Source organism: Oncorhynchus gorbuscha, linkage group LG14, assembly GCF_021184085.1.
Source record: "Oncorhynchus gorbuscha isolate QuinsamMale2020 ecotype Even-year linkage group LG14, OgorEven_v1.0, whole genome shotgun sequence".
NCBI lineage: Eukaryota > Metazoa > Chordata > Actinopteri > Salmoniformes > Salmonidae > Oncorhynchus > Oncorhynchus gorbuscha.
This window is the reverse complement of record NC_060186.1, coordinates 58,542,364-58,565,693: the sequence shown is the minus strand read 5'-3', so window position 1 is coordinate 58,565,693 and position 23,330 is coordinate 58,542,364. Positions and strand designations below refer to the sequence as shown.

The 23,330-nt window shown below is 41.2% G+C and overlaps 3 protein-coding genes across 4 annotated transcripts; all 3 read right to left on the bottom strand.

The window, feature by feature from the left end:
• Positions 1 to 6,634: 6,634 nt before the first annotated feature.
• si:ch211-51e12.7 (uncharacterized protein LOC336335 homolog) lies at positions 6,635 to 12,076 on the bottom strand. The gene is made up of 6 exons (XM_046298651.1): positions 11,888 to 12,076; positions 8,850 to 8,935; positions 8,592 to 8,750; positions 8,072 to 8,401; positions 7,754 to 7,876; positions 6,635 to 7,292 (listed from the first exon to the last, which is right to left on the bottom strand). The coding sequence occupies exons 2-6, from the start codon at positions 8,933 to 8,935 to the stop codon at positions 7,202 to 7,204; spliced, it is 789 nt and encodes a 262-aa protein (XP_046154607.1). The 5' UTR covers positions 11,888 to 12,076; the 3' UTR covers positions 6,635 to 7,201.
• A 727-nt stretch (positions 12,077 to 12,803) lies between these two features.
• Positions 12,804 to 14,337, bottom strand: msgn1 (mesogenin 1). The gene is made up of 2 exons (XM_046298654.1): positions 13,697 to 14,337; positions 12,804 to 13,590 (listed from the first exon to the last, which is right to left on the bottom strand). The coding sequence occupies exon 2, from the start codon at positions 13,538 to 13,540 to the stop codon at positions 13,061 to 13,063; it is 480 nt and encodes a 159-aa protein (XP_046154610.1). The 5' UTR covers positions 13,541 to 13,590; positions 13,697 to 14,337; the 3' UTR covers positions 12,804 to 13,060.
• An 898-nt stretch (positions 14,338 to 15,235) lies between these two features.
• Positions 15,236 to 23,281, bottom strand: LOC123995214 (flap endonuclease GEN homolog 1). 2 transcript variants are annotated; one of them, XM_046298645.1, is made up of 13 exons: positions 22,947 to 23,281; positions 22,485 to 22,686; positions 22,084 to 22,260; positions 21,774 to 21,884; positions 21,582 to 21,655; positions 20,067 to 20,152; positions 19,474 to 19,624; positions 19,291 to 19,327; positions 19,098 to 19,178; positions 18,833 to 18,963; positions 18,647 to 18,708; positions 17,798 to 17,938; positions 15,236 to 17,161 (listed from the first exon to the last, which is right to left on the bottom strand). In XM_046298645.1, exons 1-13 carry the CDS (start codon positions 23,105 to 23,107, stop codon positions 15,669 to 15,671), a joined length of 2,907 nt encoding a protein of 968 aa, XP_046154601.1. In that variant the 5' UTR covers positions 23,108 to 23,281; the 3' UTR covers positions 15,236 to 15,668. The 2 variants fall into 2 exon arrangements, with proteins under 2 accessions (XP_046154601.1, XP_046154602.1); XM_046298646.1 differs by lacking the exon at positions 22,485 to 22,686 and having other exon boundaries at positions 22,947 to 23,059.
• Positions 23,282 to 23,330: the final 49 nt, after the last annotated feature.

Sequence of the window (23,330 nt, the reverse complement as noted above, 5' to 3'; positions counted from 1 at the left end):
CCTTCCGCAGCGATTACAGCCAAGAGTCTTCTTGGGTACACTAAAAATTAGGGCTACAACAAGGGTTCTTCTAAGATCCTAAAAGTTCCTTGAAGAATCTTAGGGTTATTGGCTCTGAAAAATGCCCCCAAAATGTTCTTCAAGAACCCAAAAGGAGGTGGGGTTCATTGAGGAACTAACTTAGGTTCCTGCAAGAACACCCACCAACGAACTGCCCATCTGAAACATTTGGATTTGAATTTGAGATGACAGCAGGTGCAGGCACTTAACTGAACAATTTTAAGATCTCAAGGTAAGGCTTCTCCCTTGAATGATCTAAATTGATATTATTTTATGATCATACCATCTATCTTTTCATATTTGGAAAAATGGCAGTGTTTGACACTGTCCATTTTCTAAAACAGAAAATGGACACAATTCAATGGATATCAATCAACAACGAGGTAAGAATATATTAAAGGCTATAGCTGCATTGGGTGCAGATGACTGAACTGCTCACTTTTGTATGTGTCTGAGTCTGCAGGTATACAGACCAGGAGGCACACAAAGGTATTGGTATGTTTTGCAGATCACATGTATCATCTACAGTTAATTTTGTTTTCTCTAAAACCAGATAGGACTTGGTCACGGCAGCCTCCCTTATCTCTTCAATGGAAATCCCAGAGGCCTCTACATTATTTACAAGGTATTTGTATAAAAAACATTATCGAAAGTGAAAAGTTATTTTTACATTCACATTTACCACTAAAACCAAGGTATGAATACTGCCATGTGCACATTTTTTTTTTTTTTTAAATCTGTATAATTGCAATTTTTTGTATTCACACACTTCACCCTCCCTACAACTCTGATGAATATAACAGGAAACCTGTTCGATCACCATGCACTGCAAACAACAACACATTAACATCAACACGCCAGAGGACATACCCATTGGACTTGGGGCTCGGCTGGGCGTTTACCTCATCTTTGGATTTTTACATTCTGCTTTGCCTCTAAAATATCAATAAACACCGACATCTGAAATATTGTGTTATTATGTGTATTGTTGTTAATAATAGGGGAAGAGGGAGTTCAAAAATGTACCCAAAAGAGTACTTCAAAAGGTTATTTTGAAGAACCATTTAAAAAGGGTTCTTCGAAGAACTTAGAGGTTCCCTCCACAGATGCAATTTGAAGAACCCTTAAAGGATAACCCAGGAACATTTTTTTTTAGAGTATATGACGTTAAACTTTGCACACCTGTATTTGGAGAGTTTCTCCCAATCTCTGCAGATCCTTTCAAGCTTTCAGGTTGGATGGGGAGCGTTGCTGAACAACTATTTTCAAGTCTCTACAGAGATGTTCAATCGGGTTCAAGTCTGGACTCTGGCTGGGCCACTCAAGGACATTCAAAGACTTGTCCTGAAGCCGCTCCTGCACTGTCTTGGCTGTGTGCTTTTAGGGTTGTTGTCCTGTTGGAAGGTGACCCTTCGCCCCAGTCTGAGGTCCTGAGCACTCTGGAGCAGATTTTCATCAAGGATCTCTCTGTACTTTGCTTCACTGTAGGGATGGTGCCAGGTTTCCTCCAGACGCGAAGCTTGGCATTCAGGCCTTTACAAATCATGTCCAATCAATTGAATTTACCACAGGCGGACTCCTATCAAGTTGTAGCAATATCTCAAGGATGACCAATGGAAACAGGATACACCCGTCTCAATTTTGAGTCTCATAGCAAAGGGTCTGAATACTTGTGGAAATCAGGTATTTCTGTTTTTATTTGTAATAAATCTACAAACATTTCTATACACCTGTTTTCACTTTGGAATTATGGGGATTTGTGTGTAGATTGAGGAGGGGAAAAAAATGTTTGATCCATTTTATACTACAGCAGTAACGTAATAAAATGTGGAACAAGTCAAGGGGTCTGAACACTTTCCTAAGGCTCTGTACTGAACGAAAGTATAAACGCAACATTCAATTATTTCAAATATTTTACTTAGTTACAGTTCATATGAGGAAATCAATTAATTTAATTAATTAATTAGGCCCTAATCTATGGATTTCACGACTGGGAATACAGATATACATCTGTTGGTCAGAAAACTAGTCAGACCATTTGCCTCATGGAGTGCGACACATTTCCTTGGCATAGAGTTGATCAGGCTGTTGATTGTGGCCTGTGGAATGTTTTCCCACTTCAATGGCTGTGTGAAGTTGCTGGATATTGGCGGAATCTGGAACACGCTGTCGTACACGTAGATCCAGAGCATCCCAAACATGCTCAAACATGTCTTGTGAATATGCAGGCCAGGAATTGTGTGCAGATCATTGCAAAATGGAGCTGTGCATTACCATGCTGAAACATGAGGTGATGGCAGCAGATGAATGGCATGACAATAGGCCTCTGGATCTCGTCACAGTATCTCTGTGCATTCAAATTGCCATCGATAAAATGCAATTGTGTTCGTTGTCCGTATCTTATGCAGGTCCATACAATAATCCCACTGCATGAGGCACTCGGTTCACAACGTTGACATCAGCAAACCTGTCACCCACATGACTTCATACACGTGATCTGCAGTGGTGAAGCCGGTTGGATGTAATGCCAAATTCTCTACAATGATGTTGGAGGTGGCTTATGATAGAGAAATTAACATTCAATTCTCTAGCAACAGCTCTGGTGGACATTCCTGCAGTCAGCATGCTAATTGCATGCTCCCTCAAAACTTGAGACATCTGTGGCATTGTGTTGTGTGACAAAACCGCATATTTTAGCGTGGCATTTTATTGTCCCCAGCACAAGGTGCACCTGTGTAATGATGAGGTGGATGGATTATCCTCGCTTAGGAGAAATGCTCACTAACAGAGATGTAAACACATTTGTACTTAACATTTGAGAAAAAATATGATTATTTTTGCATTTTGCACATTTCTGGGATCTTTTATTTCAGCTCATGAAACATGGGACCAACACTTTACATGTTGCCTTTATATTTTGTTAAATGTAGTATAAAATAGTATAATCTAATCCGCTGTGAATATACTTTCCAAAACCCAAAATATTGTTTCAGCTGTTTTAAGCTCATGTACAAAACCAAAAGTAAAAGACACAAAAACATCATTTAAGAATGGGAAGGATAGAAATAGCTCACATAGAACAACAGCTCTACTGCTTCTTGGACTTGCTTTCAAGTAGAATGATAGATTTATAACTCACATTTCTATGTGAATTTGTAATCGCCCAAAAAGTTATATATTGCCACTTGACCAATAACAAAGTGAGTTCCAAAACTCTTCCAATAACAGCTAGTTTTAAGTTTCTCCTCCCCACTCAGACCACTCCCAGACAGTCCTAGCAAAATTATTGCTTGAGAAATATTTTTTGCTAAAAAGCTATTTTTGTCAATTCGAATGGAAATCTATTACAGTAAGGTACTTAATTGTTACTCAGAAATAATTTAACATTGACATAAAAACGTCTGCTTTGGGCCTTTAAATAATCTATAGACGATTGGGTCATTACGATTATGCTGAGCCGCAGGGCACTGGGTAATGGCCGGTCACGTCATCGAGAGAAAGCGGGGAGGGAGGAGCGCCATTCTCAAATCGAACAATAATCTGTGCTGCTCGGTCATTTTGTCAACAAGGCAGCATGGTGCATCGTTCAGAAACATACATATTTTCCATAAAATAAACGTTTGAATTTTCGAACTATTTTTCATTGGGATGGCAGATAAATCATTTTATCCAAAGCGATCACTTTTGCATCAGAAATCCCAGAATCCTACTAATTACTACACGTGATTAATTACGTCACGAAGTTTCGAGCCGATTGCGCCGTGGGTTTGGAACAGGGTACCTGGCTCACACCCGGGAGGCAGCCGGTTACTAATCCCATGAAATTTTATTTTTCATGCCTACATGGCCGCGATTAATCGACTCCCCCATTGACTGAACGTAACAATCAACACTTAACAAAACCCACTTAAACCCTGTAATTTACATATGGTAATCATTATTACCATAATTATCTAATTGACTAAGAACATACCTTAGTTTGTGTGCTTCAGTGTCCTTTATGTACATTCATGTTTGGATGTAAGATATACCATAGCGTTGTACCTAAAAAAGGCAATTCATTACTGTATTACAAAATAAATCTAAAGACAACAGAAACAATAGGCAATGTTCTCTCTTTTCCTTTCTGCCTCACCTGCTTCAAAATAATGTAGATTGACCACGGTTTCCAGACTTTCTCTCCATTTCCATCCTGTAAAAGAGAATCTCCAAGATTCAAAGGGAGGGAGGGGAGGGATTTGGACACCAGGAGTCCAAATTTAGAGGGGGGATTCTTGAGGTCTGCTGAATCCCCAATCTGGAGACAACAACAGTCAGTCTGTCATCATCACTGTTAAAAGCAGAGGGGATTCCAAAGGAAGACTGGGAGAGAGGGCAGCAGAGAAACACTGGTTCATAGGAAGGGGATAGAGATGTACAGAGGGGGAAAGGTGCAACACCTGCCTACTGTTTTTTTCTGAAGCAGTGTCTGTCACAGGAGGTTGGTGGCACCTTAATTGGGGAGGACGGGCTCGTGGTAATGGCTGGAGCAGAATTAGTGGAATGTTATTAAATACATCAAACACATGGTTTCCATGTGCATGGTGCCATTCCATCCACTCCATTCCAGACATTATTATGAGCCATCCTCCCCTCAGCAGCCTCCACTGTTGTGTGTGTACTGGATTAGATTCTGCGCAGTCCTGCTCTGTGTCTACATGACTCATTGAGTATGCACTTTTTCTGCTTTTCAGAAGTAATGCCATATGTTTGTTTTGTCAGCAGTATGTACTGTTCATTAATAATAAATGTCTATCCATATGATTGCATATATTCATTACCTTTCTCTCGAACTGTCTGCATTACCTCTGCATTGTATCTAGGCATTGTATCATGTAAAAACTACAAAGTCAGCATAAATCCATAACAACTGGATTATTCACTTTATTTGTAATATCTGTGTGTTTAATCATCTTTAATGACTCGAGGGTGGCACCAGTAAAACAGTGTTTATTAGATAACAATATGCTGATAATAAACTGTGCTTGATCTCATTTGAGTTTCAAGTGTACTGTATGTATGAGGTCGGTGTTGCACCTTTACATGCAACTGCAACAGACTGGGGTAGATTAACTAATGACAATCAAGAGAGAATAAATATTTGATGTAAAATGTTTATCAAAGATATAGAACAGTGGGTTGTGCTTGTGTCACTCAATCCCTTGTCCTCCTCTGGGATCTATGGTAGTAGAGACTAAAGCATGTTCTACATTGTGAATTTGGCCGATTACAACTCCTATGGGGGATAATGTCCTCCTTTTAAACAGACTACCATTGGAATTCTGTCTGGAAGTTGTTATTGATACGGAGGAAACATTTCAGTACGGTATATTTCTAGAGTGGAATGTCCGTTGGTCAAATCTCACCTGGTCGGGTTTGTTGGCTCATTCAGAGTGTTCCATGTGTCAAAGGCATTTCTACCGCATATAGTGCTCTTCGGAATAACATTACTGCATAGTTGCACTGCTTTCTCAAGTCATTTATGGTGTGCATTATTGTAGCTTTCAGCCCTCAGCGTGACTATAACATATTTTTATTTCTGTGTGATCATTTCCAAACTCTCCTGACCCATTTTCACTTTTACAGTTAAGACTTTCCCATACGAGTTCTTGGTCCTCCAACTTCATCTAAGCAAATATGACAATGTGACCTTACATTCATGTCAAGGTATGCATCAGTGTTGCATTATATATGTGTATGTGTGCAGCAAAAATATAAATTGCATTAAAACTGATTCAAGAAAATTCATTCATAATGTGCTGTTTGTGTTTCAGTGATAATTCAGCAATTGTCGGAGTGGTACCGTTACCATAACAACAGCAGTGTAGCCACTGTGTAACTTTATAGTATAATAACATTGTTGTCCATTCTCTTTATTAAATTACAGTCATGTTGTGTCAAGTTGACTCTCAGACTTGGACTTTAAAAAAACAATAAAAAGAGCAGTTCAGTTAAGTTTTACTTTTATTTTTGTCCTTCACGACTACGTCATAGTTGTTACTGTTTTCCAAAAGTACATCCACAAATCCACAAAGTTATGTCAGTTACAGTAAGTATAACGTATGATAACACTTCAAAACTTAACACACTGAATAGTAAGTATCTTAGACTAAACTGAAGCAATTACTTGTTTCGTAATTTGCTTTCAAATATACTGTAAATGCTGCTAGTATATATACTATATATTTATTATATTATTTCAATATAATATTAATTTAAGTTCTTTAGTCATTCCACAATATAGATTGCTGAACACAAACATGAATTGTTCCAAATAGCAATATGCATTAACTTAAAATAGCTGCACATGAATCATATAAAAATGTCACGTAAAATAATCATGAATACTTGACATGAAAAATATTGTCTTTTCACTTAAGAATGTGTACGTGAGTCTAAACAGCTTTTGCTGTAGTTGTGTACTGCTTGGTGAAGTTGTAATACAAAAGTATATCCATGTACCAAAAGGGAAAGTTAGGGAGGTCCAAGGTGTAAGAAACTAGTGCTAGTAACTGGTGCTTGAGGGCTGTTGCACCTTGCTTTCTTTTTTTTCTTTCTTTTTCTTTCTTTCTTTCTTTCTTTCTTTCTTTCTTTCTTTCTTTCCTTTTCTTTCTCACTCACACACAATGTGTAATTTCTCTTTTTATTAGGGTCAGACATTCCTTAAGGTTCACAGAGTGACCACCACAAGACCACATGACATCTAAGGGATTTGAATATCAACATTTATCATCCCTTTGGGACTCTTTAAAAAAAAATCATATTTTTATTCTCTCAATACTATACAACTTTGTCCTAATACCAAGAGCACATTTTTTTCTAATAACAAAAGTTACAATGAAAGTGAGAATGCCTTTTTGTACTGTTAAGGACTGAGGCATTTAAGTGTCCACTTGTTGATTCACATCTTCTCCTCTGGTATACGATATCAATATCCAGATATTTGGCTACAGGGTGTTCCATAAGGATGTTTAAAAAGGGGTCTTCTTTTTATGACACATATTAAGGTGCTCTTAGCTCAGTTTAGCCACCCCAGCCAAGTAGGCTCGCTGCTATAGACTGTAAAGCTCTCTGTTACTGTATTATTTTTGGGCAGGCTGCGTTAAAACCGTCGGCCACCAGGGGGCCCTGGCCACCTCTGGCCTCTGCCAGGTGGGGGATGATGAGGAGGAGAAGCTGGTCCATTGTGGTAGCTGTGTAAAAGGATAAAATCACACATTGGATTCTCGTGCTCTGCCACCAGGGTGTACACTCTGATAGCAGTGTGTACCCCCTCTCATCTCTTCCACTGCACTGGAGGGTCTCCCCCTTTCAGCTACTCACTGTGTTGATCACAAATCTCTTTCATGCACTATTTAAAACTGTGGGTCCAAAACTTTGAGCAGTGTTTAAGATTTACGAGGATTTATTCATGTTTCCTTAACCTTTTTTTCCCATTGTTATTCACCATTTGATGCTATTTGATTAACCGTACCATTGCTAAGCGCGAAGAAGATTAAATGTGATTCACATCAATTGAGAAAAAGAGTCTGGGAAATTAGAGGGCATAGGGAAGAAAGAGGAGACAAGCTGTATGTGTTATAACAAAGCTGTAGAGAAGGAGGGAGGGAGGAATGGAGTGAGTGGTTGATGTACATGTTAATAAACATCTTACCCTCTGGGGCCCCTGGGGTGGAAGTGGCGTGGGGGTCCGGGGGACATGCCTCTTCCTCTGGGGTGTGGGGGGTGCCCTCTAAAACCAGGGTGGCCCAGGGAGGGAGGCGGAGGGGGGCCGTGTCTATGGTGGGAAGGGTTCAGGGAAGGGTTCAGTGATTTCAAGAGCAAGTTAAAAACACCAACTAACACCAAGGACATTATATGATTTGATTTATGATTGTTTATCAATAATGAACTGATGAACACACTTGATAACATTGTGGATGGCAACTTATCTACTGAATGACTCATATGTGGCTATACTGGTAGGCTTTACCTGTGCATTGGTGGGTAGGGGCCTCTCAGGTGCATGGGTGGGGGTGGAGGAGGACCCATGCCCATAGGTCCGCCTCTCCCTATAGGTCCGCCTCTCCCTATAGGTCCGCCTCTCCCTATAGGTCCGCCTCTCCCTATAGGTCCGCCCCTTCCCATAGGACCGCTCCTCCCCATCGGACCGCCCCTTCCCATCGGACCGCCCCACCCCATCAGACCGCCCCTCCCCATCGGCCCGGCCCTCCCCATAGGCCCGGCCCTCTCCATCAGAGCGACCCTCCCTCCTCTCCTGCCCCTCATGTCTGGGTACGGCCGCATCCTCCCCATCCCTCTCCTGCAGGCATATAGAGGCATCATGGGAGAATGAGTCATTTGGTGTGAGTCAGACGCATTGGGGAAAAAAACAATAGAAATGTGAAAATGTATTCCAGAAATAGCATGTGAATACCTGTCATTCATTCAGCTCCCTGGCTTTGACACAACACTGATACCATCCCATGCATACAGAAGCATCAGTTCCTTACCTCATGGGTCCAAACCCATTCATGTCCCCACCCCGTCCTCTATCCCCCCTGCCTCGTTCGGGTGGGCCAAATCCTTTCATCATCAGGCCCCGTCCACCATGCATGCCTCCTCGACCAATCCGGAACCCTTGGTCACGCCCTTTGAACCCACCACAACCCCTGTCGAGTTGAAGAAAGGGACTTACTGTAGTGTTACATTCCACATGGTAATGATGACTGATCAATAGCAGCCTGAGAAGATCTAGTCACATGACCGACCTGGATTTGTTTTCTAATATGGGCTCCTCAGATGCATTTTGGGAAGTTTCTATGTTGTCCGTCACCTGCTCTGTATCTGCATCCATCTGATAACACAAGGAAAGAAAGACATCATATGTAGTGGATTACAAAGCAATGGTTACCACAGTCTTCTTTGAAGGAAATTTGGTTACACTGTCTTAAACGTTGCTTCAAAGAGCTTTAAGACTGTCATAACAGTGACATAACAGTTAGAACAGCTGATGTTAACTTAGCATAGTCACGACATGGATAGCTGTACAGTATATCTAGGTTTGCGTAAAGTTCAACTTTTCAACCTGAGCTGGAAGCTTAGCCTTGAGCTGAGCCTATGACCCCTCCTCACATGGGATGTAATACATTCTGGGTATGTTATACATTATACAACCTTGCTATTGTGTGTAAATCGATCGTACAACAACACTTTTAGGACGTCATCGCCTTTAAGCTGTCATGTAATCTACCATCTGTTCAGAGTGACAGCCTTTTAACATGTTCAAATTAGGTCACATGTCGATAGGCCACACAAGCTTCTACACAATAGAGACCCTACAGGAGTCTCACACATTATTAAACTATTGTAACTGAAGCAGTGATTTCAACACTGTTGTTGGGAGAAATAGAATTTCTAAAGGATGGAAATAGAAAATACATGCTTGCTAAATACATACCTCTTCATCATCTTAAAAAAGTACTACTACAAAAATTAGTACAAAGGAAATGTTACTGTATGTTACTAAACTGTATTTTTGTTGGGTTTTTAATTTGACAGAACATGTGTTGGAATATGAAATATTTGAAGCAATACACAGGCCACAAGAACGTCCTGTTTAGTTATGCAAATGAACCTTTGAATCAGCCAAAGAACAATATAAGAAGCAAAAAACAATGTGTGAAACATTATTGTATATTTCTGTCTGCTAAGTCACATTTGAGAGTTATAACTAACAGATTTCAGTGAATGAAGAAATCACGATGACACTGGAGGATGAAAAAGGGACAAACTGATTTTTGTTCAGTACTAAAACTAAATAAATAAGTGAAAAGATCAATTAAGTGTTGCCTACAGCTACAAGGTAATCAAGCATGATGTGGCCAAATGTCAGCTTCTCTCTTAGATCTGAAGATGGGGAGAGGCGAACTGATTAGCAACAGTACACAGTACAGCACAAGAACATTCTGGGTAACTTCTGACATGATGAGTTACCAGGATCCATGTTCAGTATAGCAGAGAAATCCCCAATAATAAGCCTTTGATTAAAGGTTATTAGATATCTAGATATCCATACTAAGGCTTGTGTTTATGGACTTTGGGGGAGTAAAGAGCTTGAAAGTTCCCTACTTCAGTCGTGATCCCTTTCAGTCAATGGTTGAAACCTAAACCTGGACATTCGTGGAGAGAGTGCCAGTTTATGGCTGGGCAGAGTTGTGCATTGACTGACTGAGCATGCACAAACGAACACAGCCAATGAGAGCTTTAGGAGTTAGGCACGGTGGCTGCATGGAGTGAAGCTGGGGCCAAAGCTAGCGGTCGTGAGAGATTATTTATAGTGCCAAGGCCTATTGTAAAATGTAGCACTTGCACCCTTGCAAGGCTGGAGTGGGGGAAAGGCATGAGTGGGGGATTGGGTAGGCTATGGGGCAGAAGACAGGGGGCATACATTTTGGGGTGGCAGGGTAGCCTAGTGGTTAGAGCGTTGGACTAGAAACCAGAAGGTTGCAAGTTCAAATCCCCGAGCTGACAAGGTACAAATCTGTCGTTCTGCCCCTGATCAGGCAGTTAACCCACTGTTTCTGGGCCGTCATTGACAATAAGAATTTGTTCTTAACTTAAAGGTAAATTAAAGGTAAATTAAAAAAAAAATACACACCACAACACAGCTGATGAACAATCCACATGCCTGGAGCTCCAGAACAGCCTGCACCAACATACAGTGAGGAATCTCGCTACTGCATTGTGGGGCGACATTTTAGAATATACCTCAAGGAGGCAAGATGTGGAGTCTTTCTGTCCAGAGGCTTGTGATATACTGTGGAAATTGTGGGAGATATAAAGCTGATAATCATGGAGTTTCTGATTTATTTGTGTGGAAATTCAACCCAATATCTTATAATATGTGGTCCTTCTGTAGCTCAGTTGGTAGAGCATGGCGCTTGTAACGCCAGGGTAGTGGGTTCGATCCCCGGGACCACCCATACGTAGGATGTATGCACACATGACTGTAAGTCGCTTTGGATAAAAGCGTCTGCTAAATGGCATATATTATTATTATAAATTCTTCATTAATCTGTTAATCTATCCTGCAAACACAAATGATATCCAGCATCAAAATTACAGTTGAGTTATCATCAGTTATTCAGCATTTAACTTCAGGTTATGGACACCTAGGGAAACAACATTTGTCAAAGGCAACTCCTTCAATTCAATACTAGCAGTTCAATGATTATAATTCATTACCCCTCAAAATAACTGCCACAGGTCAATAAACATGGTGTTATTTCCAACAATAGCCTACATTGGCTATGTCCTGACAAACGTCATGGAAATATACTAAACATAGCTGCAGCTGATTACAAATGCCATTACCTACACCCACAACCATCAAGACTGTGACCATGAGAATCGAAAAGGTTCATGTTTTATTTTTTCTTCCTACTGAAAAATGTGTATAGCCTTTATTTATTTATTTTAAATAGTGCACAATGTTCCTTCTGCACGACTTCACAAACTCAAAAAGCACAGTTCCATCATATGTGGAATGCTCACATCACTTGGTGCTTTGGTGAGGATATAATCAGGGAAATATCCTCCATTTATCAACAAAAGCTGATTAAAAAGTCGGCTACCTTTCTCATGTCTATAATCGTTCCTTCGATAAGGTCGTCTGAATCACAGTTATAACGAAACAGATAGGTGCAGTGGTTGTTCAAATCTGGATGGAAATATTAGATAAATACTGAGGTCTGGATTTAATAAATAGAATGATGTTGCTGTAAAATATGCAGAAGCAATGGCTTACCTTAGAAGACTATTGAGGTCCAGAAATACAACTAAATATAGATACTTACTCGAAATAAAAAGAAAATATAAAAAGATTTGCAAATAAAAGATGTAAAAAAATATTATCTATACCCTGTCCCTATATTTCGATTTGAAATGGCGGCATCAGCGGAACCGATTACATCTAAGGCTCAGATTTTTTGGCAAGAATACGTTGTAGCGAGAGTCACGCCCACAGGAAATAGAGTCGCTTTCTGATTGGCTAAACCCGCTGTCTTTGTAATACCCGTTTTGGAATTTGCATCTAGTTATTGGTAGAGGAAACATTTATATTTCCAACCAATGTTTGGTGAAATGTACAGAAAGCTAACACTAAAGATTAGATATACACTGAGTATAACAAACATTAGGAACACCTTCCTAACATTGAATTGCACCCTCTGTCCTCAGAGCAGCTACACGGGAAACTATTGAGCATGAAAAACTCAGCAGCTTTGCAGTTCTTGACACAAAACACTTGACACTTACATTTTGTGTCATGCCCGTTCACCCTCTGAGTGGCACACATACACAATCCATGTCTCAAGGCTTGAAAAGCCTTATTTAACCTGTACCCCCCCCCATTCATCTCCACTGACTGAAGTGGATTTATCAAGTGACATCAATAAAGGATCATAACTTTCAGCTGGATTCACCTGTTCCGTTTACGTCATGGAAAGAGCAGGTGTTCTTAATGTTTTGTATCGTCAGTGTATGTCATGCAGACCTATGCTTTGCCTGTGTCATTTGACGAAAACATTGCAAATATATAGGACAATATTGGCGTAATACTAACCTCAAATATATGTTTGAAACCTCTCCATAGTATTTGAAGATGATGGACATCACAGAGTTAAAAGAAAATAATATGAATCTGGCCCCAAACGTGTTGTATATAATGTTTGTTTAATCCATGTCAATAATGTAAAACAAGAATAGCCTATTCACATACAAGAAAATTACATGGTCAAATCAAGTCCCCACATAATAACAATTATTTACATCAGATGAGGGGCAGAACAATTCTAAATACAATATGATAAATTAAGTTATCATCCACAATGCACCAATATCACAATTAACAAACCAAAAATACCAAATAGTTTGGCCCCGTTACGCATAATTTAAAACGTGGCCATCTTTCAGCACATCATTACGCGTGGTTGAGGATGTCCGAAAGTTCATTTATATACTCAATGGTGTATTTGAGAGTTTGAATTTTGGTCAGAGGTTGTCCCCTTTTACTGTAATCTGGAGGCAAGTAGTCGCGGAGCTGGTGCAAAGCTTCTGCTAGGCTCCTCATTCGCATCTTCTCCCTCTCGCTCGCCTTCATGCGTCTCTTCGTCGACATCTTCGGTTTGATTTGTTTCAACGTTGCGCACGGGGTTGGGCTGTGTCCTGTTGAACCATAGGATACATTTCCGAAGCTCTGATGCCCAGTTGAGTTTGAGGACATCTCGGGCGAAGAGCACATTGAATCGAATGATGATTCTGGTGATGTGGATTCAAGAGAATCATGCCCGTTCCCAAAAGCCCTTTCCTGCGTCTTCCAATCCCATTCAGAAAGCATTTTCGAGGTAACAACTTCAATGTCACAATCCATGTTAGCAATATCCTCAGACACGCTCTCCATACTGTGACCTCGATGATAGGCTATTCGGGCAGCTCCGTGGAGAGCAAATTCTGAAAAGCGGTTTGGGAAACCGTTTTATATGGACTCTCTGTGGTTTATGAGTTCACAGCTGAAGCGAAAGTTCAAAGAAAACTCAAGTGCTAAAATGTGACTTACCCGAAGGACGTCGTTCGTTGTCACCGAGGTGCCAATAAGGTGAAATAGACGGATAATGTGTCCCAGAATGAAAAATAATTAGATTTTCTTTTGTGGGAAATGGCTCTTTAGATGGGCACGACAACAATTATCAGTTTGATGTGATCTCTCTAATGAAGGAATGAAAGGAGATTGTTACATCTGGGCTTTTCACACCTCATTAACAGGATGGGCAACGTGTGTCTAGGTGTACTCCAAAATATAGAAGATAAACAAGACAAAAGCTTTTGTAAATATACTGAACATAAATATAAAAAGGCAACATGTCAAGTGTTGGTCCCATGTTTCATGAGCTGAAATAAAATATCCCAGAATTTTTCGAAATTCGAAATTTTTCGAATTTTTCCTTTGCCAAGATAATCGCTCCACTTGACAGGTGTGGCATATCAAGAAACTGATTAAACAGCATGGTAATTACACCAGTCAGTTGTTTTAAATATATTGACGTTTTATGAGCATTCATATTTGTACTGCTAAAGTTCTTAAATTGGGGACAGCAACAGGCCACTCTAAAATGTGCAGTTTTGTTACACAACACAATGCCACAGATGTCTCAAGTTGAGGAAGCGTGCAATTGGCATGCTGACTGCAGGAATGTCCACTCGAGCTGTTGCCATAGAATGTTAATTTCTCTACCAAAAGCCGCCTTCAGCATTGTTTTAGAGAATTTGGCAGTATGTCCAACTGCCCTCACAACCACATGTAACCATGCCAGCACAGGACCTCCTTCACCTGCAGGGTCGTTTGAGACTGGAGTATTTCTGTCCATATAATAGAGCCCCTTTCTGGGGAACTTATTCTGATTGGCTGGGCCTGGGCCTATGCCCTACCAGGTCCACCCATGGCTGCGCTCCTGCCCAGTCATTTGAAATCCATAGATTAGGGCCTGATGAATTTATTTAAATTTACTGATTTCCTTATATGAACTGTATGTAACTCAGTAAAATCGTAGAAATGGTTGCATGTTGCGTTTACATTTTTGTTAAATATATAACGGTGCTAATGTTGTGTCTGTGTGAGGTAGACAATGACAGATAGAAAGTGAAACGTGAAATAAACATTATTTTTACGCAACGTGAAGCTAAATCTTCAGAGAATAACTAAGTAAATGTTTAGAAATTACTTATATTTGTCCATTAGGAGGAAGTATTATCAACAAATTAGCCTAGCCAATAAAGTCATGCTGTCTGAAATGGATGCATGCCAATACGCACGAGCAAGGAGGATGCAGCTGTCATCATAGCTGGGTAAAACACACTAACCTGGCAGCTCTTTCATGTCTGAATAGGTGTGTAACGGCTCACTAATGATCAAGGGGGAGCAAAACGTGCCAGGTCATAAAACCGCGCTCTACTGCTGGTGGGTCACTGACGGGCGAGAACCTTTGCGCCCCTCTGCCTGCTATAGGAAGCAACACGTCGGGAAGTTTATGTGGTTATTAGTACGGTGATGCTACTTTCATTCGCTTACAAAAGCTCGACCTTTGCGCAAACGAAGGTATAAAAGTTATTGTACCTTTATTTGGTCAATGATTGTCTCTTCCATTTGGAGAGCCTTGTTGTCCAAACTTTTACATTTTGCGCATTCGCATCAGTACCTTAGTAGTCCAATCATTACATGAGAGCTGTGGAATATTCAAAATAAATACAGAAAAACATTTAAAAGTATAGGGTTTTATAAAAGTAAAAATGCCCTCTCACTAACTGCATGTGTAAAATATTTCTCCATCACCTACTGTAAGTCCATTAAAGATATAGCAGCAGAAAACTACAATTGTGTACATAGAAGACAAAAAGGAAAGGCCAATATCAAAGGTTAAAAATACACTTACTGAACAAACTAGATAAAGTTTTGCTAGAATACTATTAAATAATAATATTAGGAAATAGTATTTATTTTTTTCTGTCCTAACACCTCTGGTATATCACATCACTCATTTCAGGAACTTCAGCTTCACCCTCTCTGCCAATGGCAGTGGGCTCTTGCTGCAAATCACTGAGTCATCACCATCAGACATAATCACTGGGGAAACAGGGCTTGGAATGAACACAATGTCATCATCAACTCTAATTGGATGAACATCCTGGCACTTCCCTATGGTAGACACAGAGCTGCCTCGCATTGGTTGTTCACCCATACTGGCAGACACAGCTCTAGGCCTGAGGGGCTGGGCTGTCACTGTGTCCCAGGCTGCCTTTGTAGAGGTGCTGGGTTTGGAGGTGGGTTTCAGTGAATAGTCTGTGAGGTATTGGCACCTGTGCCTGCTTTTGGGTTTGACTTTGGCCCTGCTCTGCCCTCCTCCCCGACACTGGTTCTCTGTGTCACTGTCCTCACTCGATGAACACACTCTGGCACACACACTCTTCTTGGTTTCTTGATGTGACTTCATGTGCCTGTCATCCCGACCAGGCTGTGTGTCGCTAGGTTCAGAGTGGCTCCTTTGTGGCAGAGCGGAAGAAGATGAGATGGCCTTCTTTACGAATCTGTACTTCTGTGGAGGCTTTGGTTCACCGGCAACATGTTGTTTAGCCCCTTGTGTTTGTGTTGCTGTGACTGGGCCTGTTTGTGTTGCGTTCAATGAGATAGGTTTTGAGATGTGATGAGCAGGTTGAGGCTTATGGAGCAATGCAATGCTCTGGTCCTTATCAACAAGTGTGGCTTTCTTGCCACACACCAGCGTCTGTTCTGATGGCTTGGAATCATTGCTGCTTTTAATGGGTATCAGTGCCATTGGCTTGGGGCCACTGTTGTTAGAATCAATTAAATCAGGGGGTGCTGCTGACTGGGAGTTTACGTGTATGATGGTGACGTCATCATTGTCCGCCATGTTCACAGACTTGCATGCGTTTCTCATTAGGACCCTGTCCCTCAGCGAACACTCTGCATAACTTGGCCCTGGTACGGCCTCTGCTGCTCTGAGATCAGTAGAGGGGCCCAGTTTTGTGATCCTTTCTTCGACACTATCATTTGTGGTTTGGAGTGACTTGGGGTAAGTGGCAGTGCGAGCGTCAGCAGCCTGCGGGGGCGGGGAGGACGTGAATGACTGAGACTCCCAGTCGATGTCACTCAGGTGAAGAGCATCCATCACCACGGAAACAGATGGAGAGGAGGCCGCTGCTTCTGGAATCTTCCCAGAGGAAGTGAAAGACGGAGGTGACATCACTTCCTGTATCTGAGGTCCAAGACGTACTTCTAAGCGGGGATGGTCTTTACCAGGATCCAGATGCTTTTTTGGAGACTCTGACTCTGGACCCTCCAGGACCAACACTGAGTTGTTACTTGTTGTAATGGTCAGTGCTACTGCCATGGCAGAGGGTTGTTGGGTGTTTTTGTCAGCAGTGGAACTGTGCAAAGACATCTTGGCCAGGAGGTCAGAAACATCACAGTGATCCGAAGGCTTGTCTTTCTTACCCTTTGGTTTCTTCTCTGAAAATAAAATGCATAAAATATAAGAGACAAAATGGCTAGATACAAAATCCACCATAACAGTGTCTCCTCCATAACAGTGTCTCCTCCATAACAGTGTCTCCTCAAGTCCAAGTACCCTTGGTTGGGGCTACCCAGTCTACTGTGGGAACCCCTGCTCTACAGCTCTGAGCTACAGGGGGAGCCAGCCCCAACCTGTCTAAAGTGACAGCAGCTCCTGTGTGACAGACACCTCTGGTGCATCAAAGCCTTGATGTGAGGGAGCGGAGCTGCCATACTCTGCATGTCCAGGTGTCAGAGCCCCTATAAGAGAGACTCTGAAAAACATCGCAAAGCTCCAGGTGCCTTTGATCCACACCCTGTCTGAGTTAAGTAGTGAGCAGTCGTTGGGCCTGTTAAGTTTAGGGGCATCCCGTTTCTCCCCAAGGACAAATTGAATACGGTTTTAAAAACGAGGTATAATTTTACTTCAATAAAGTATATCAATATGTTATTGTCAGTCAATATCAGAATGTCAATAATTTAAAATTAATTAACATTCATTGTATTTTCATATCAATAACATAAGGTTATTTAATCTGAATTAAATGTAAGCAGAATACATTATGTTCTCCAGCCATAATATGTTGACCTTACTCTTGGTCTTGTTCTCAGCCTTCTCCCTGAGGTACAGCTCCACCACATGTGGGTAGGCCAGGCGGAACAGAGCCTCTTCCTCCACCGTCCTCACCTCGTCCTGGCTGTCCTCAGGGTGGTCCTCAGAAAACACATAGTGATCTGCAGGGAGGATATCATGGAGGAAACAAAATTATTTTTTATTTTTTTTACAGACAAAAAAATATGTGAAACATTTCAAACATTAACATTTTATCCACTCTTTTGTGTAAAATGTATCATCTGCTGAATCACCATACAGATGCCAACCCCACCCCCCTCAAAATAATAATAATACAGATTTGGGGATGTTATTTCAATAGTTAGCTCAGGCCCATAGAGGACTGAAATATCAGCTGAGGTTGTTAGGGGGGGGACTTTGATATGACAGTTTTCCCAGCCCGGGAGGAAGCCATTTTAGCACCTGATGGTGTTGTGGCTGTTCTGTCACCTCTACCCCCCTCTGAACCCCACCTCACAACAAGTCACTAACAGACAACATGGAGACAGCCAGAGAAGGCCAGGTTTAAAGAGACTCTGCATAGGTCAACACAAGACTATCACCCTAATCCTTACTGACGTAACTCTGCTGTCATAACAGGAATACAGTACATCAAACAGGTACATGCATGGTAATAAGAGGTTTGGAAAAGTGTGATTCAGATGGCTTGGAGAGTACAATACAAAAAAACACGGGATCTATCATAGAACAAAAACAATGGGGGCAATGATGATAATATAAAGAGAAGGAACATCCCTCATTCAGAAACATAACATTTTTTGAAAATGGAATGCTTGATAGGAAGGACTGTTTCATTTGTTCAAACTGACCTGGCTTACTCCAGATGATTTCAAAGCTGGCGATTGCATTCCTTACTCTTGGCTTCCATATACTGTTAACAGGGAGGATTTTAAAATACAATTTTACATGTATTATTGTGAAACATTTATAGCCACAGTGAGTAACTTCCATTTTTACACTCAGAGAGGTCCATTGGAGTGTGAATTGGATCGTACCGTAGAGGTTTTATCAGAGACAACGTCGCTCTTCCATGTTTTCTGTTCATCAGCTCAGTGTAAGTCATCAGGACCAGAACCTTCTCACTGGTATAGTGTTTAGGCCACTCCATCTTATTGTACGCAAAGTTCTGGATCACAAAACACAAAAAAATATATTACAAGTTATTTGACTAACAGATAAATTAGGCAATACATGATTTATTAATTGCATCTGTTAAGAATGACCTCTTATTTGAATCAAAGTACATTTTTGAATGACTACCTGCATTAATAGCATGTTCGGTTTCCTCCATTTGAAATTGTGGACAGGCTTGTCTTTGTCTACAAGAAATTCATTTATGATCTGAAATGCAAAATGTCCATACATGAAATGACATCCTTATCTTGGCTTGTATACTTTACACATGATATTACACAGATTCAATAACTTAAGATAATAACTGTATTTACTTTACCTCTGTAAAAGGGAACTTATCACTTGCCAGTGTTTTCCTGAAAACAAATCAACACCATATTCAGATATGTAAAGGAACAATGAATGTTTGTTCCCCCTTTCAATTAAAATCAATAAGCAATATTGTAATCTATGAATGTGTATATTATAGGAATGAGTGAATTTGGTGCAAACATGGTCTCACTTCCTGATGCTGGCATCTGTTGAAGAGGCCTGTCGTGTCTGCTCACAGCAGTGCCAGTGACAAGGACACTGGTAGTCATAGTCTTGAGGCTCACAGAAGTGCTTGCTGTCACACAACACACAGCCACTGCGCTCGTGAGCCTTGGCTGACCCTGAGAGAGAAGGAGAAAGAGATAAAAGAGTATGATGAGAAAGAGAGAGAGAATGAAGAGTGTGATAGAGAAGAACATAACAGTGGTAATAGTTTGATGGGAGATGACAGACAAAATCAGAGGTCAATTCAGGGTGACTGGACTGATAGGCTACAGCCCCAGATAATAATAGCAGATACCTTTGATCAACCATGCAGAGACATTTAATACTGTTCTCGACTAAGTACACTAACTGTAATTTGGCGCTACAATGCTGAAGACGTATTAGCAAACTAAAGCGTCTCACACATAAGTGCCTTCATCATCACAGTATTTTAGTTGGTCTTGATCAACAACATGCGAGTCGCGTCATCCCGGAAAACCCCTCCCCACCCTTCCGATTTACACTTCTTATCAGGACAAGGGGCTAAAGTGAGTTTGACGGACGGCCAAAGTAACTCACCAGGATGGCGACACAAATGGCAGTGAGGGACCTTCTTTAGGACCCACTCTGGCGCAACCACGCCCTCCTCCCTCCACTGGCTGAATCTGTCATGGAAGAGGAGACGGTACAGGATAGGCATAGACTGTTATATCATATACAGTGGGGCAAAAAAGTATTTAGTCAGCCACCAATTGTGCAAGTTCTCCCACTTAAAAAGATGAGAGAGGCCTGTAATTTTCATCATAGGTACACTTCAAATATGACCGACAAAATGAGGGGAAAAAAACAGAAAATCACATTGTAGGATTTTTTATGAATTTATTTGCAAATTATGGTGGAAAATAAGTATTTGGTCAATAACAAAAGTTTATCTCAATACTTTGTTATATACCCTTTGTTGGCAATGACAGAGGTCAAACGTTTTCTGTGAGTCTTCACAAGGTTTTCACACACTGTTGCTGGTATTTTGGCCCATTCCTCCATGCAGATCTCCTCTAGAGCAGTGATGTTTTGGGGCTGTTGCTGGGCAACACGGACTTTCAACTCCCTCCAAAAATGTTCTATGGGGTTGAGATCTGGAGACTGGCTAGGCCACTCCAAGACCTTGAAATGCTTCTTCTCTGCAGGCAATTCACTAGGTCCCCCCATGTGTTTCTGGGATTTTTGCTCACCGTTCTTGTGATCATTTTGACCCCACGGGGTGAGATCTTGCGTGGAGCCCCAGATCGAGGGAGATTATCAGTGGTCTTGTATGCCTTCCATTTCCTGATAATTGCTCTCACAGTTGATTTCTTCAAACCAAGCTGCTTACCTATTGCAGATTCAGTCTTCCCAGCCTGGTGCAGGTCTACAATTTTGTTTCTGGTGTCCTTTGACAGCTCTTTGGTCTTGGCCATAGTGAAGTTTGGAGTGTGACTGTTTGAGGTTGTGGACAGGTGTCTTTTATACTGATAACAACTTCAAACAGGTGCCATTAATAGAAGTAACAAGTGGAGGACAGAGGAGCCTCTTAAAGAAGAAGTTACAGGTCTGTGAGAGCCAGAAATCTTGCTTGTTTGTAGGTGACCAAATACTTATTTTCCACCATAATTTGAAAATACATTTATTAAAAATCCTACAATGTGATTTTCTGGATTTTTTTCTCATTTTGTCTGTCATAGTTGAAGTATACCTATGATGAAAATTACAGGCCTCTCATATTTTTAAGTGGGAGAACTTGCACAATTGGTGGCTGACTAAATACTTTTTTGCCCCACTGTACATGTTTGCATAAGACCTCATCATCACCATTCTGTATTGTCGTCTCATATAAAACATTTGATCTCAAATCCAAAATGCTAAAGTATGAACCAAAATAAAAGTTATAGCTTCACTGTCCAAATAAATACATATGGGAGTGTACATGTTTGCATAAAACCTAGTTAAAACTACTGGATTACAGACTGTTTATGTTTCTCTATTTGTCTCTCCACTTTTTAATCAGTGTGCTGGAGGGTGAAAAAAAAGGAATGTTTTATATTTTTAGTTTCTTACCTTTGTAAAAGTGTTTGTCCTTTCAATGTCTGTATGAGTTTTAGAGCTTGCTCTTTCCCAACTCCTGGTATACCCTTGTGGTAAGAAAACAAAACATGTCATAGTAACAAAAACAAAAAAGTAATTTTGTATATATGCGTGTTTTCACCCCTAGAAGCCGATCTAGACATTAGCAGTCCCCCTCCCCTATACCTTAGGAATATAATCACAGCCCAGAAGGATGGCCAGACCCACGAGTGTCTCCCTGGCTAGCTGCAGCTCTGTCTCCACCCTAGAAGTCCTGTAACAATCCACCTGTGGATCCTACAACAGCGGGAATGATACAGCAGGGATTCTTTTCTTGAGCATTCAGACAGAAACCTACAAGTACAGCATTTAGAGATTGGATGCATCCACTAGAGGTTCATTAACTAAATCAGAAGTTTGAATACTTCTCTCTTCAATGTCACGCCCCTTACAAATGAGATGTAACATACCTAATTTAAATAAACAAACGCATTACCTTGGTGTTCATGTTGAAGTTTCTGTAGACGGTCTGCGCTCCGTAGAGAAAAGCGTCCCCATCGTTGGTGATGCAGCCGTCCACCAGGCCCTGGGCATCCAGAAAGGCACACATGGCCTCGGCCTCCCCTGCCGCTGTCACCCAGGGGACACCCAGACAGTCCAGCATCTCTGCACACTGGAGGGAAGAGAGAGATGGGTAGTGGGTGCACACAGATTATCTCTTAAAAACACATGCATAATACTTACTTATGCTTCTCTACACATGTTGTATGGATACAAAGCTACACACACCGCCACTCAGAAAGACACACACACACAGCTTTAATTCAATGAGGGTGATAAATGCCACTGCTTCTCAACAACTGCATCTGACTGATGCACATCATCCCAGCCACCCACCTCTCTCAGCACAGCATTGAAGCGACCCCTGTTGGTGGCCTTTGTAGTTTGTTTTTTAGGGGCTGACTTGTCGAACCTCCCAAATCTCATGTCTGTCCTCTTGCTCATGGTCTCTGCTTTGAGTTTGGGGGCCTCTCCCTCCATGACAAAAACTAGCTTTACCCCCATCAGTGTAAGAGAGGAAACTCTAAAAAACAGATTCCTGAAAGAGAGTAATAATATCCACAATTCTCATTACAGAGAGTTGTTGTTCCTCTGCATAAAAGGGATTTAATTTTGAAACAGCAGACCATTAGTAAGTCGCCTGATTGATGTATCGTGCACATATATAGTGCAAATTAGTAATAAGGTCGGTTGTTTCAGATACATAATGTGAAATAGGATCAGGTTTGAATGCCTATGCCTCAGTGTCAGAGTTGAATAAAAAAAACATGTGCATTTGGCAATCTCTGCACATATTACCGGAGGTGAGGTTTGGTGACTTTCCCCATCATTGCTTGGACGTGCTGGGCCTCGCAGACCCACAGGCTAAGGTCCACGGCCAGGGTCTTTCCGGTGAGGCTGTACAACGGCACCGACTCCCGAACCGGCCCCAGAATGGACCACAGGTCGTGCACACCCATCGCGCAATTCGTTGTTTACCTTTTTATAAGTAAAAAGTTAAAAAAATGATACATGTGCAGTATTTCACAAGAAATGCACTTTGTTGATCACTTAGTTATTTAATTTAGCAGTACTTCCCGCTAAAACAAACACGCTTCCGAATCCAACCTCCTTACTTCCGGCGGTAGCGTCAGCGAATGAACACGCGAGACGACATCAATGGCGCAGCACGCTGCTGTCCTT